This window comes from Sturnira hondurensis, unplaced genomic scaffold, assembly GCF_014824575.4.
Source record: "Sturnira hondurensis isolate 20B ecotype Veracruz unplaced genomic scaffold, ASM1482457v3 Scaffold0007406, whole genome shotgun sequence".
Taxonomy (NCBI): Eukaryota; Metazoa; Chordata; class Mammalia; order Chiroptera; family Phyllostomidae; genus Sturnira; species Sturnira hondurensis.
Window position 1 is genome coordinate 11,093,437 of NW_028080037.1, and position 14,966 is coordinate 11,108,402.

The following is a 14,966-nucleotide window of genomic DNA, read 5'->3' on the forward strand; positions in this document are numbered from 1 at the left end:
GTCATCTGGACTCTACCACCAGGCCCGAGCCCGCTAGAGCGTGGGGGCGGGGTCTTGTCCCCGTGGGAGTCCTGTTCTCAAGACCAGTGTATGTGGCTTTCTATAGGAGGATGGGTTTCCTGATTCACTCAGGGACAAAGACTCTGATGTTGGAAGATTGTCCATTGCTTCTGCTAGAGCTTATGTTCATGTCTCTCTCATAAGGTGAGGGCAAGTCGGCCACGCCCCCTCTGGAGCCCATTCGATCCTAGAATCTGGAGCACCGGAAGTGCTGGCAACGTGTCGGTGCGCTCTACCCTAAACGTTCCTCCCTCGGCCACCTTTCCTATTCAGCTGCAAGATTCCGGGGCCGCCTGGGCGCTGCACCCCGACACTTCCTTATTGAAACACCATTTCAACCGAACTCCGAACCTCTGCGCGCGTTCTCTCTTGTGCCTGAGGGTTGGGCCGGCGCCTGAGAGTAGCCACGCCCTTCCCCACTCCTGACAGCCAATAGATGCACGAACCCCGGCGAGGTGTTGGCTAATTAATGAGGACCGGACGCTGATTGGCTGCAGATCGTGGCCGGGGGCTGGGCAATGAGATAGGTTGTTCCCGAGGTGGGAGGTGGTAGCGGTCGTTGAGAAGGAGGCCTGAGATCGATATGTCCCCGGCGGGTGAGACAGAGCGGCCCGTGGCGCTGTTTCTCTGAGCCCAGGGCGGCCTGGAGGCCGGCTGAGAACGAGGGTTGGAGGAGGCTGCCCCCGCTTTGGTGGCCGCCATGCTGGGGGCCCGGGCGGTTGAGGGAGCTGCTGTGGCGCTCCTGCGACTGCTGCTGCTGCTGCTGCTGTTGCCGGCTTTCAGCGGGCCGGGGCTCGGCATGGTTGGCTTGGTGGAAGCCGGGCTGCCCGAGAGCGTTATTTGGGCAGTCAACGCGGGCGGCGAAGCGCATGTGGACGTGCACGGGATCCACTTCCGCAAGGACCCTTTGGAAGGCCGGGTGGGCCGAGGTGAGAACCTCTCGCGGAGCCGCGGGATCCCAGGCCTGCCTTGCCGGGTGCAACCGGCTAAGGGCTGCGGGCCCTGAACCCCCTTCTTCGACCCCTGGGGCCACGTCTCTGGAGCAAAGTTTCTCTCTGCAGTTTCCACAGGGACCCAATCACAGCTCATAGCCTGGCACTGGCTCGAGAAGGTAGCAAAAGCCATTGAGGCACAGAGTTAGCGAGAAGTTACAGTTGGACCTCGCATCCTGCATTTTCCTAACTCCTCGCCTCCACCCGAGCTGGGCAAAAAGTAAAGACGAGGGCGGCCTATTGCCACCGCGAGGCCTCACGGTTGTAGGTTTTCGGTGTCCCTGGCCCGGGTGGTTCTCTCCGCTCAAGTCAGTTCCTGGTGGAATTTTGCCGACCCCAGACATCGGCCGCTTTCCTTACTCGTTCTGCAGGAGTGGGGCTTGATACTTAGCCAGAATAGAAAGGAATCTTTGAAGAGGACGAGCCAGAAAAGTTTGATCACAGTCTCCTTTCCCCGCCCCGCTTTGGAGCGAGGGCTATGTGTGCTTAAAAGTAGAAGCTGCAGGCCGCCCCCAGAGGATGGTTTTATCGAAATTATCCTGCTCTGGAGGCTCGTGCTGTGTCCGCTGGGTCATCCAGCCTAAGTTCTGAATATGTTGAGAGTGTGTAGAACTTACACTAAGTGGTCCAGAGAGGTATGATTCCAGCTTATGGGAAAAATGATTTTGACTTAACTGATTGAGCAATAGTGGTTTTTGCAGAGCTGCACAGTTCTCTCCAAGTTGGTGGAATAATTGCCAGGAGAGCTGGTTAAAAATGCTACTCCCTTGTCCCAGACCTAAGAAATGAAACCCAGGTTTCTGTACCAGAGGCTTCTGATGTAAGTCATCCTCAGGCCACACCACTCTTTGGGCAAATCTGCTCTAGACTTTGTTTCTTCTCTAAGTACTATTGGAAAACAGGTTTAAGAAGGAGTCCCTTACTTCATAAGGTTGGATATGCCGTATGCTGGGTACAGAGGCTGACAGATTGGCAATATGCCATCTCCAGAAGACTAGGAGACAGACTTTCTCGAACTCTTTCTTTCCACGATGCACGATGCCCAGATTAAACTCTTGTCTTGACTAAAGTATTTAACTGGACTATTCCAAGTTAATTACAGTGTCTTGGGATTTGCTATATTCTATACCCACAGTATATTAGGGAGTCTATATATGTGAGGGTGTTGGGATAAAGAGCTGTTTTCTGAAGTTCTGTGTTTGTCTTGGAATTTATGTAGCCCTGGCATGTAGGTCTCACTAGGCTGGGTTGAGCTGAGTCAGGGGCCCATCTTTAGCAGCTGTAACAGCCGCCAAAGCCAGACTTCCTAGCAGGCAGTGCTACTATCTCCATCTGGACCCTTCCTCTTTGTGAGCCTGGGCCCTTGAGGAAATTAGAGACCAAACGTTTGTGGACTTTGCCTCCTGAGATAGCTGTGGTGAGGACTGTGTGCAGATGGTTCCTTTCGTTGAAGCAGATACCAGGCTTTTAAGTCCGTTGTACAGAGGAGGAAGTTAGGACCACACAGGTTTGGTTCCTCACTCCTCTCTTGTTCAGAAACCCTGGTTTTAATTTGCTGGTACACGTGGTGGGGTTTTTTTTTTTTTTTAGAATTTGTATTTATTTATTTATTTATTTATTTGGTTTTTGGCCTGATCAGCAGTGACCAGGCTCCCTATCCTTGGGTTATTGGCCCATGTTGCAGTTCCTTCTGAGTTCTTTTTTGTCACAAGTAGAGTTACACGAGACCTAACAAAGCTCAAGGGTACTGGAGTCCTATCCCTGGCCTTTGAGCCAGTCTGCCGTTGGAGGTTCCCTGCTCCAGTCCATCAGTTTGGGTTGGAACTGGAGCAGTATTAAGGTGTGTGTGAAGAGTGGAAGATGCTTTGCTGTTGCTGCTTGGACCAGCCTGTTGCAAATATTATGCTTCTGGGTGCCTGAGAGGAGCATTTTGCTGGCATTAGGTCTGGGGCTGAGATGTGATTAAGCTTCCACTCTCAGGAGGCAGCTCTCTAGTTTCTTCTGTGCTAAGGAGTGTGGCACCACCCAGGGAAGCGCAGCTGTTCACGCTGCTTTCCTTCTCTGGCACTGTTTGGATAAGGGCGCGCCAGCGATTTGGAGACCTGTGCCTCGTGTAGCTATTCACACTGATTGCAGTAGAAGCTGTATGCTTATATCTTTTCCCACATGCCTGCGATACTGTTTCCAGCGCGTTAAAGAAAGTTCATTTTATGTTGAGCGATTCCAGGTATTTGTTGCCAAGTTAACCCAGATAAGGGTTTGGCCTGCTTTTGAACTTGCTCACTCTTTGTAGTGTCTTTGTAGTTCAGCATTCATATCACTGTGAGTGGCCCAGGGCACCTAGTGGCTTTAGCATTCAAAGGCGCTTGGCAATGTTTATTGAACTTCACCCGCGAGGATACTTAGTGTTCACAGGAGATACTGACAGCCTGGGAAAGGCTTTCTCAACCTGTGCGCTTCAACAGATGAAAGTACCATTACGGAGAGTGGCTCAGAAGCGCTCGATTTGGGATTTTGGCATGCCGTACATTTTGGGTTCTTTTTAACTGGGTGCTTCTGAGTTCCTCAGAGAAGACCTGGTTATTTGGCCCGAGGGCATAGTGCCTGGCTTGGTTTTAGGAGAGGCAATTTTCTCTCTGTAGAAAGGTGACCTGCTAATGCTTTGTATTACCTGGAAGAACTTGCTTGACCTCTCTCTGTGCCTTATTTTCCTTAATAAAACTTCTCGTGCTTCAGAAATCAGTGACATGAATCTGAGAACTCCCTTGTCCAGATAGGTTAAAGTGTCTCTATCTTTTTCTTTGCTGGATGACCTTTTACAGGGAATTAAAAGTAGGGCAGAAGAGGGCTGCAGAAGGGAAAGAGCTGGCCAGGGGCCCGAGCCTGTCACATTACTAATTCTGTGGGCCTAAGGATGACCCTTTTCTGGGTAGCTCTCCTTTTGGCCGAGGAAGGATTTGGCCTTGGTGAGATAAGAGCTTGAAAGATAGGATGCCTGTGGTTTGCTTAGGACACAGATTTGTGTAGACTCCTGCCCTGATACTGTCACCTAAGATGCAGGCTTCACCTGCAGGCCCTCTAAGTAGCAGAAGTTCACGGAGAATCCGGGTAGGCGATGCCCCCATTTTCCAGGTGAGAAAACACCCAGAGGAAATACTTCTCCTGAATCCCATGCTCTAGGACTGAAATCCTCGTCTCTGTCACTCTGAAACCTGGGCTGGCTACTCCCTTGTCCGGGACTAAGAAGCAGTGGGCAAATGTAGGCCCCGAGACCCGCTTCCTCCGTGGCTGTCTGAGCTGTGGTGCGCCGNCTGGATGACCTTTTACAGGGAATTAAAAGTAGGGCAGAAGAGGGCTGCAGAAGGGAAAGAGCTGGCCAGGGGCCCGAGCCTGTCACATTACTAATTCTGTGGGCCTAAGGATGACCCTTTTCTGGGTAGCTCTCCTTTTGGCCGAGGAAGGATTTGGCCTTGGTGAGATAAGAGCTTGAAAGATAGGATGCCTGTGGTTTGCTTAGGACGCAGATTTGTGTAGACTCCTGCCCTGATACTGTCACCTAAGATGCAGGCTTCACCTGCAGGCCCTCTAAGTAGCAGAAGTTCACGGAGAATCTGGGTAGGCGATGCCCCCATTTTCCAGGTGAGAAAACACCCAGAGGAAATACTTCTCCTGAATCCCGTGCTCTAGGACTGAAATCCTCGTCTCTGTCACTCTGAAACCTGGGCTGGCTACTCCCTTGTCCAGGACTAAGAAGCAGTGGGCAAATGTAGGCCCCGAGACCCGCTTCCTCCGTGGCTGTCTGAGCTGTGGTGTGCCGACTTTGGCAGTGTGCTGTGCACACTTCGCCTGTGTTCTAGAGGAATCTGTCTGGCTGTGCTTGCATGAAGGCACGGGAGGGAAGAAAAGAAATCCTTGCTGTTGCTGTGCTTCTCGGGACTTGGGCACATTCAGCTTTGCATGTGGCAGATCTCTTGGGCAGGCCACTTGGGCTTCAAAGGGAAAATATTTAAAGGTAATTCCCAGGTTATCAGTAGTTTTTGTTTTTTTTTTTTTTCACATGGCTGCGTTTTCTTGGGGGACTGAGACTGCCAGAGATTTACATTACTGTCAGTTTCTCACTTTTTCCACTTGGCAAGGGGAAAACAAAACAAAGCAAAACAAAACAAAAAAAAAAACACACCACGATTTCCCACACAGGCACAGAATTTTCTGTGTATCTAAAAAGCAAATCTAGTTCATTTTCTAAATTTGTAAGGATCACGGTCCCTCACGGAAGAAGGAAATTCTTAGAACTCAGTTGAATGAAAAATAGCAGCCTTTTCATCTTGGTAGGTGTATGCCCCAGCGTCATGTCACGTGAGCCCGGGAGAGAGCCTGGGGCCTGCTCGCAGTACCTCCTTTGTAGTGCTGCGCCTCTTTGATTTCGGGAGAGAAGTAGGAAGAAGAAATGCCCGGAGACAAAAGTGCACCGAGTTTCCTGTTACTTTGTCTCATTAGCGCATCTGATCTCAGCCTACTGTTAGGCTTACAGGAACTGTTAATAGTTATGTTTATTTTTGTGAGGGCTTGACCTTAGCCACTGGGTCTTTCCATTGCCTTTTTATCTCCAGATTCTCTCTCTCTGTCTCTCTCTGGGAGTTTGGATGATTCAGAAGATAATGTCCAGGGATGGTCACTCTCAGACACCTCCCAAAGGATCTGGGGGCCCAGGGTCACCAGAGTCACTGTGCGGGATGGGAGGGTGGCCTTGAAATCTGAATTCTGAGCTGGAGGTGAACCAGGCCTTCAGAAGGTAGATGTATGGAACCCTCGGAAGTCTCCTGCATCCCCGGGATGAAGGAGTCGGAGAGGCCCTCCCCGAAGAAGGAAGCGTGACCACTCACCTCTGGGGCTGGAGTGCAGTGTCTTGTGTTTGAGGACAGACCCCGGTTTAGTTCGTTAGGTTTCGGGAAGACACACCTCATGCTGCATCGTCTCCTACTAAGTTTGGGGGAGGACCCGGGGCCGCAGGGGTTTTCCACTGTTCTGATACCAACCTGAGGCAAGTATCTTTTTGCTCTTACCCCGCCTTACCCCTTGTCAGTCTGTGAGATGGGAGGGCCGCTGCCCCAGAACTTGGTAGTCTCAGGCCAGAGGTGCCCGTGGGACCTGGGCAGGTTCTCTTTCCCCGCCGGGGTGGCTCTAGCCCTCCCTGGGGAGAAGCGCGTGGCTTCATTGCTTTGCAGGAACCATGTTAGGTGCTGGTGGTACAGTAGGAAGTTTCGTCCTTTTTGTTTAATGGGGGGGGGGGGAACGTTCAAGNGGGGGGGGGGGGACGTTCAAGAGAGGAGGTGAGGCTGACTTGTGTGAGTCTGTGGGAAGTAAGGTACTTGGACCTAAAGGAAACTGGAGAGCATCGCACCCTTCTTGAGAGCCTTCAGACTTTTTCAGTGAAAAATCATAAAAGCAACTAAAGCCGGGCAACTTGTTTGTGGTAAAGACAATGAAGAATGACTTCCCTAACAGATGCCCTGTTTTCTAGACTTGGGAGCTTTTCTGAATAAGAAGAAAACATTCTTTGAACTTAATCGGCTTGTAGAGTTCCCGACCATCCCCCTTGTTTTATGAGGTTTCTCTGAAGTGCCCCCTCACGGGGGAACCAGGCGGCTGGGGCATAGTGCTTTGTTCTAATAATGAGCTAGACCTGTTCTCTTGAAAAAGCCATTTCTAAAAGAAAAACTTTAAGAAAATCCCGTTCTGGGGGTTGCTCTAGGGGTTATGGGAGCTGTTGGGGTGATTAGGGTTCGGTCGCTTTCATTTTTTCACTCTGGCTTAGTAGTGGCTTTCTTGCCTTTGTGTCTGGTCTGCTGCTTGGAGGCTGGCGCAGAGGGGCCGGCCCCTTCCACTGGGGGGTTATTAGCACTGCCCTGGAAAGGCCTCTGGCCATTCTGGGGTCCCTGCTCTTCTTTTATGTTTTGCCTCTGATGTGATTTCTCTTTATCTTTTGTCCCCAGCCTCTGACTATGGCATGAAACTGCCAATCCTCCGTTCCAACCCCGAGGACCAGATCCTGTATCAGACAGAGCGCTACAACGAGGAGACCTTCGGCTACGAAGTGCCCATCAAGGACGAGGGGGACTACGTGCTGGTGTTGAAGTTCGCCGAGGTCTACTTCGCACAGTCCCAGCAGAAGGTGAGGCCTGGCTGGCGCCCCGCCCCCCTGACCAGTGCGACGGCGCCACTCTTGGACAGTCCTCCGAGGTGGGCCCGAGAGCGTGCAGACCTCCTCAGGAGGGAGGGACGCCTGGCCTGTGAGGGGGAAGCTGGGTTCCTTTTGCGGCTAGAGAAGCCGTGTCCCACTGCTTGCGAGGCTGCACTTGCCCAGAGTTCGGGACAGAGGACTCTTCACAGCAAACCGACCCTGTCCATCGAGGCCCTTTGGGTTATCTTTCTTCTTGGTGTCTGCACCTTCTTGTTTTTTGCCTTGTTCTTTTCCTGTCCCTTCTTGTGAATTTCCTCCTTTCCGTGTTGAACTTTTTTGTTTGTTCCCTAAGGCCAGTATGAGGCCTCCTTGAGAGTGAGGGAACATGGACTTCATATGTCTCAGATGAAGGACTCCAGCTACCCTGGAGTATATCCAGCCCTGTTATTCCTTAAATTGCTTTTGAACTTGAAGCCCAGGCAGGTGTGTTTGTCCAGCTGCCGAAAGGGCCCGAAGCTAATGGTTTTGACGCTGTCTCCTTTTTCTGTCTTGGAAGGTATTTGACGTGCGATTGAATGGCCACGTTGTGGTGAAGGACCTGGACATCTTCGATCGTGTTGGGCACAGCACCGCTCACGATGAAATCATCCCGATGAGCATCAGAAAAGGGAAGCTGAGTGTCCAGGGAGAGGTGTCCACCTTCACGGGGAAACTGTACATCGAGTTTGTCAAGGTATCGCCCTTATTGTGCCCTCGGTGCTGAGGGAGAGCTCACGAGAGTGGGGTTGGGGGGCGGGGGGAGGGGGCGTGTGCTGCTGTGTGGGGCTGATTGCTGTCTCCTGTTCCCTCCCGTGTGGCCACAGGGGTACTATGACAATCCCAAAGTCTGTGCACTCTACATCATGGCTGGGACGGTGGATGGTGAGTCATTTTCAATCTGCTTTTGGACTTGGGCTGAAGGATGTGGTTGAGAAAACCCTTGGGATAATTTAGCTGCTCAATATTTTGGGAACTATTACTTGAAGCCAAACTGTGGGGGCCCCAGGGTCGGGAGGCTGGGGATGGTGTGTAGCGTGGTGCTGGGGATAAGCTCTGGAGCCAGATCTGTGTTTAAATTGTGTTGCTGCCATTTAACCCACCACGTGGTTTTGGACGAATTCCTTTAACTTCCTTGTACATTGTGATGAATAGTGGCACTTGTTGGTGTGCTCCGACCCTCGTAGTCGTTTGGAATTGTCTAAAACTTGTCCTTATTCTGTGTCTTTAATACCTATTTCCTGGTGGGGGGGGGCACAAAAGGAGGAGTTCTTCATTGTTTTGGTCTGCGCCATCTGCTCCGTCTGCTCCCAGATTCCAGTATTGCTAGGCCGCACTGGGCAGAAGTTCATTTATTATTGTCTCCTTGTCCTTGTGACCCAGCCCCAGGGTACGTTTCTTTCTCAAGGTTGAGATTATGCTGGCTGCCAGCTTCCCAGGCGAATTTTTGCAGAGAAAGCTAGTGTCTCCGTGCCCTTTTTCCCCCATTCCACCTCTGTACCTTTTCCCAACTCAGCCTGAAGGCACTGAGGGTTTCATCTGTTGTCTTGACGTCCCCCACATGCTAATATGACGACACCCAGGAAGGTGTCTTGCAGCCCACAGATTCACGGTTCAAGCCCCTGAGGAGATAGAAGAGGGGTAATGTGTGTGAGAGCCCAGGGCTCTGGGCTTCGGCTTTGCCTCAGCTGCTTTGTGAATCAAAAGAGAATGTGGAATTATGGCAGGGAGGAGGAGGGGTTTGGAAAGCTCAGGTTTGGGTGTTGTGTTATCGTCCCTGTCCAGTCCGTCCTCTTGGGGCCCTGGAGAAGTAGGACTGGTAGGGGAGAGAGTGACCCTCCCCGTGTGCAGGCTTTTACTACTTCTTAGCCGAATCTAACGAAGGCTGATGTATTCCGCAATCTGCCGTTCTCTGGGCCAGAAGCTACTTCTGCTCCTTCTGCCCCTTCCCGCGGCCCCTGGTTAGGTCATAGCGTCTCTTTATTGTGACTCATTTACCGCGTTTCAGGGTCTCCCATAAATGCTGCGGGTCTTATTAAAAGGTATCCTCCTTCTTGTGTCAGATGTACCAAAGCTGCAGCCTCATCCAGGATTGGAGAAGAAGGAGGAGGAAGAGGAGGAAGAAGAATACGATGAAGGATCTAACCTGAAAAGACAGACCAATAAGAACCGCGTGCAGTCAGGCCCCCGCACGCCCAACCCCTATGCCTCGGACAACAGCAGCCTCATGTTCCCCATCCTGGTGGCCTTCGGGGTCTTCATCCCGACCCTCTTCTGCCTCTGCCGGTTGTGAGAGCGAATCGCCATCCAGAGCAGGGTGGAGGGGAGTGGGAAAGAGACCAGACGTGATGGTTTGGTTTCTGTCTTTTTCACAGTGATTAACACAAACAAACAAACTAAAAACACCACAAAAAAATTAAAGGAGATAAAAAGAGGCAGAGCGAGTAGAGAGCAGCTCTCCTTCACCACCACCTGGTCCCAAACCTGCTCAGTCCAGGGCCTCTGCTCGTGGACGGCCCCCAGCTGTCTCTTTCCTCTTTGAGGTGCCGCGGGTAGATGGGTCCTACCTGGTCAGGGATCCTCGTCTGTTTACCTAGTGGAAAGGACGCTGAACTTGGAGCAGACCCCGTTTGTAGGGTTGAAGTTAACAGCAGGGACAAAGTCGTCTTGTTACCTGAGAAGACCAGCATGGGAGTTGGGTATGTCCTGAACGCGTGTCCAGCTGCCCTGGGATTGAGAGCGGGTGTGGTTTGCGTGTGTGTGAAGATGTGTACTTCGTATGATACAGATGAAAACAGAAGGGGGGGTTTTAAAAAAAAGAAAAGTAGATACTTTCCTACTTGGAAGCCTTTCTGGTTTTAGCCCGTTGACGGTTCCAACTTCCTGTCTCAGCTCTTTGTCGTCGCCTGCTTCCCTGGCGCGGGCCGGTTAGAGGGCTGTCTAGTATCCAAGACGATTGGTTTATGTCAGGTCCTCAGATTGCCTCCGACTTGTTACCACAACAAATCATTTTGATTCCAGTTTGTGTTGGGGACTTAATTTCTTCTCTCTCTCTCTCTCTCTGTTTGTTTCTTCATCTGGCTCATTTGAATCCTCTCTCAACCATCTCACTAAATTATTGCCAAGGGGAGAAGACATGAGGACTTGGGATTCCCTCTGCTTGAATGTCTTATCATCTGCCACTTCACCTTGACGGTACCTCCCTCCCTGGATCTCTGAGCCAGCAGCAGGAAGACCTGACCCAAGCAGTCCTTGCACTGGCCCCTTTGCAGGGTCTCGCTGCCCGGGGGCAGAGATGCTTCCCAACCTGCAGCCACAGAACACTTGACCTTAACAGTCTCTTCTGGTCTTTGGATTAGAAAAGGCTTATGTAAGCATAACTTAGGAGCAACCTCAGAGACTTGAGCCCCACGAAGTGACTGACCACTGTTGAGAATGTCTGGTATCTGATGCTCATTTACTCCTCTGTCCTTTTATGTCACAGTTCAACCAGTTCTGGGTCCTGCCTATCCCGAGGAACTGGACTGACTGTCTGTACCTGGCCCAGGGCCGCTGCTCGCTGGTCTTAATAATATGCCCCCAGTCCTTTCATTTTCCTCTGCCAGTAGCAGTCAGGTTCTTGGTGTGACAGCAGGGACAGATTTCCAGGCAGCCGTCATCCTGGCGTGGCTCTGAAGCCAACCGTAGTATCTAAGTGTCCGTCTTGAATTCCCTGGGAAGGTTCCTGCAGAAAGTGACTCTTCCCTGCTGCCCTGGCTCTGGTCACTGTCCTCTGTTTCCCAGCTGCAAGGAGTTTCGTGGGTGGAAGGCAGCAGGCCTGGCTTCTGCTCCGGCTGGAGCAGCAAAGACTCTCAGGCCAGGGCACTTTTGTAAAGATGTTTGATTTCGAGTTGGGCTTTTTTTGGCTGTGTTTTGTAAAGAGCTCCATCTGTTTGAACGACTTCTTATGTGACAAAGTAAGTAGTCCTCGTGCTCACGTCCTGGGTTTTGGCTTTTCATGAGTGAGCCTGGCTCGACATTTCGTCCTCTGACTGTCGTGGTCCCTTATTTCGGCTGTGACTTCAGCCTCAGTACTAGGCTGTTGAGTCAGGCAGCCGGGTGGTTGTGACCTAAGGCCGAGATTGGGAAGGTGGAGTGCTGTACAAAGCTCCCTGCTGAAAGGGTGGCATAAACTCCATCCTGGGACCACCTGCCTGGGGCAGCGGACGTCCTGACTATTCATTGGGCTTCTGACAGTGGCTTCGGCTCCCATTCTATCACATCTCATTCCATCACAACTCCCCAGAGCTGTGGGCTGCGCCCAGGACAGTTGACCAGCCAAGAAAGGAAGACTCGCTGCCTCCATTCTGCCTTGCTAGTTTGCCTGGGTCTCACTGAGGAAGGAGGGGTCCCCACCTCCTCACCTCAGCGCATCCCTTCAGTGACTCAGAGTCTCAGAAGGAAACTCTGGCTCCTGGGGCCATTTCCTAACGGTACTGTAAGCCAAGCAGCTTAGTTTCTGCCTCTGTTTCCAAGCCCACCCTTTTCCCCGGAGCTCGGGGGTAGGGATGGGCACTTTCCTCTTTGGTTGTATCTGAAAGGAAGGAACATCTTTCTTTGGCTGACAAAAACTAAAGGGGAAATGAGGTAACAGGAAGAAATGGTGGGGGCTGGGGTAGAGTCCCCTGGGCCAAGGGCAGGTCACAGCTGGCTCACAATGCTGAACTTGAAAGCTTTTTTTTTTTTTCCTCCCAGATGATATAGGTACGCGAAATTTAGGTTAAAGCGGTGGGATGGGGCACTCTGTATTTTTGTATTGTGTGGGCTAAGAATTACTCAGTAGTTCATCTTTTGCTTTTTGCACTGTTCGTTCCCACGCCTGTATTTTGAGCTAGTGCTAGGGCAGAGCCTGTGTGGTAGGGGGTCTGTTGGGGTTTGGGGTTCAGGGTGGGGAGCAGGGGCCTGGGCTCTTCTCCTGCATCTGCGCTCTGCCCTGGGCTTTTTAGGGCCCCTGAGACCAGCTGGCCAAAGCTGAGAACAGTCAGCTGGGGTGGAACTCCTTTTGTCAGAAGCGTGGCTTCCCTCGTGGGCGGACCACGCAAAGGTGTCTGCTGAAGAGGGCCAGAGAGTCGGTGGTGTCGCTCTGATTTGGGTCAGGGGCCAGCCGGCCTCCAGCGGGACTTTTTGGGGCTTCTCTCATGCCGAAACATTGTACCCAGGAAAGTCTGTGGGACCATGTCCCCTAAAGTAGACCCATTCTTGGAAAAATTCTCCTGTTACGGAGAAGCTGCTCAGTGGATACGCCAAGCTCTGGTGACTTGAAAGACTGTCATTGTTGAGTGTCACTGGTGTCAGACTCCTGGGAGGACCACTCGGCCTGCAGGGCCACCTGTGGTTTGAGAGCGTGATCTTAATTCTCTTGTTCCTGTTGTTTGCCTAAGATACCGGCCTGAAATCCGGGATCACATGCAAGTCTCTTAGGCTTTTAAGAGAGAGCGCCGTGTTTGAGTTAAGTTTACCTTCCTCTTTCTGTGCCTGGGAACTGTGTAATCCAGTTTCAGAATTGTGATTTGACTTTATCTTTTTGAAGAAGCTTCCGTTTTAAGGAATTTCTCTTCCTTCTTACCCTGCCTGTACCCTCTCTTGGGAAGGCCTGGCCAACGGGGCTTCTAGAATCTCAGTCGAAAGTCAGAAAATAGCAGCAGTCCATTCCCTCTCGCAGCACTTACATACCTTTCCCTAGAAATGGCCCACTTGAGAAGCCCAGGGAAGGAGTCAGCAGGCTCTCTGCCTTCCCTGGGGGTCGGGGAAGGACCCACCCGGGTCAGCACAGTGCCTTTTCCTCGCCTGCTCTGAGCCAGGGTGGGCATTCCCTCTGATTCAGGTCTGGGCAGGGGTCTCTCAGTCCCTGCCCTGGGGCTGCTTCCCCCTCCCTTCTTCCCCTCCCCCTTGGCTGGCCAGCTCTGACCCAATCCAAGCGTCTTCTTGCCCCGAGGAGCCTGAGTGGCATCAGGTGGCACCAAGGAATACTGTCCTCCATGCCTCTCCAGAAGGACTGAGGAGAGCGGGCGAGCTTTCTGAAGGGAGAGACTAACACCAGATGCTTCTGTTTAAAAAGGGGCGGAGGGAGAGGCTGGGGGCCTTCTGCTGCGGCTCCAGGGGGAGAAGCCGGGGCTCAGCAGAACCGGGAACACCTAGGGTCCATTCAGAAATCTTAGGAGAAATCTGCTTCTCTTCTATGGAAAGATGTAATTAGGGATCAAAGAGCTCTAAGAAAATTGCAAAGAAGCCTTAATGTTCGAGCTTCAGAGAGCTCCGTGGTTTTTCCCTTTCAGTCTGAGCTGCGAGTCTTTCTGCCTTGAGGCCGCTCCTGGCACGAGAGGGCTAGGCTTCCTCGTTTTGTTACAAGACAAGATTGGCACCGACAGGTCAGCTGCCCAGTGAGGGCGGGTTTCCCCTCTGCACATGGGTGGCTTGCTGCCGATCCGGTTTGTCCTTCCCCAGCTGCCTTTTGGCTAGCCTACTTTGGGTTGCCACATCTTTTTTGATAAGAGCAGATGATCTGAGGACTGGCTGGGTTGGCAGAAAAAGAGCAGGATAGATCTCCTGGGATGGGCTCCCCCCAGGAGTATAAGAGCAAGGAGCCAGGATTGTGCTGGCAGCCAGGCAGGCAGTGGTGCCTGGCAGGGTTGGCAGGGAGGGCCTTGGCGCCGCCGCTCCCATCCAGGCAGTCGTGGGGGTGGGGGGGCACGCAGCACCAGGCAGAGCAGAACTCCGTTCTCGCCTCTATTTTGAGCTTCAGCGCTTTACTTCAGTAGAGAAGAAACAATAACAAACTGAAGTGCGCGCTCCGTCTTTCCAAAGGACAACTGTCGGGAAAGGAGGGCTGAGTTGCCGGGTGGGAGGGGAGAACTGGCAGGGAGGAGACGGTTCGGTGAAAGCAGGGATGAAACATTCTTGATTCCTCATCCCTGACGTGTTGTAATCCAGGGAATGAAAAGAAAATTTGACCCTGGGTTCGTTTCCTCCTTGGGTTTTTCTTCCACCAAGTTCTCCCACGTTGGGGCCACCTGCCTGTTCTGAGCTCAGGGCGGCCTCTTCAGTCATCCACCCGCCTGGCTTGTCTGGGAGCCCACCCCGCCCCTCCTGATGGGTTCTGGCTGCTCTGTTCTGTATACCAAGTGCTGGAGAATAGTGTCAAGTTCTTAGTAGCCCTTCGTAGTTCCTGTTCTAGATCCCCATCCTCTCCCTGCAGAGGCTAAAGTGACTCTATAGCCACAGTGCACGTTTACAGCGGCGCAGTGAGATGGACTGAGGGGCTTTGACCCTGGCTGGCCCGGGAAAGCAGTAGGGGTGGATAGAGCTGTCTTTCCTTCTGGGCTGTCTCCACCTGTCCCTACCCCCTTCCGTGCCCGACCCTACTCCCACCAAAAAGAAAAAAAATCAGGATGTTTTTCACTGTCCATTGCTTTGTGTTTTAATAAACAATTTGCAGTGACACTCTGTGTTGGGATTGAGTTTGACCTTGATTGCAAAGAGGTGAGGTGATGGGGTGGGAAAAGGCAGACCCAGGTGTTCACTTAGCACAGGGTGCATTTAGCCATATAGCTCTTGCTTTTCTTTGCACTGGGGTGTTTGGTTAAGGAAGTGAAACTCTGTAAAACCGTGCCTGGCCAGTTAAACCAACAGCACATTCAAGGAAAAGGAAACATTTTGTT

At 52.0% G+C, this 14,966-nt stretch overlaps 1 protein-coding gene across 1 annotated transcript; it reads left to right on the forward strand.

Moving 5' to 3' along the window:
- The first annotated feature begins 555 nt into the window (after window positions 1-555).
- On the forward strand, window positions 556-14,748 carry MLEC (malectin). Its single transcript, XM_037052266.1, has 5 exons — window positions 556-989; window positions 7,046-7,224; window positions 7,790-7,966; window positions 8,097-8,154; window positions 9,333-14,748. Exons 1-5 carry the CDS (start codon window positions 761-763, stop codon window positions 9,560-9,562), a joined length of 873 nt encoding a protein of 290 aa, XP_036908161.1. The 5' UTR covers window positions 556-760; the 3' UTR covers window positions 9,563-14,748.
- The last annotated feature ends 218 nt before the right edge of the window (window positions 14,749-14,966 follow it).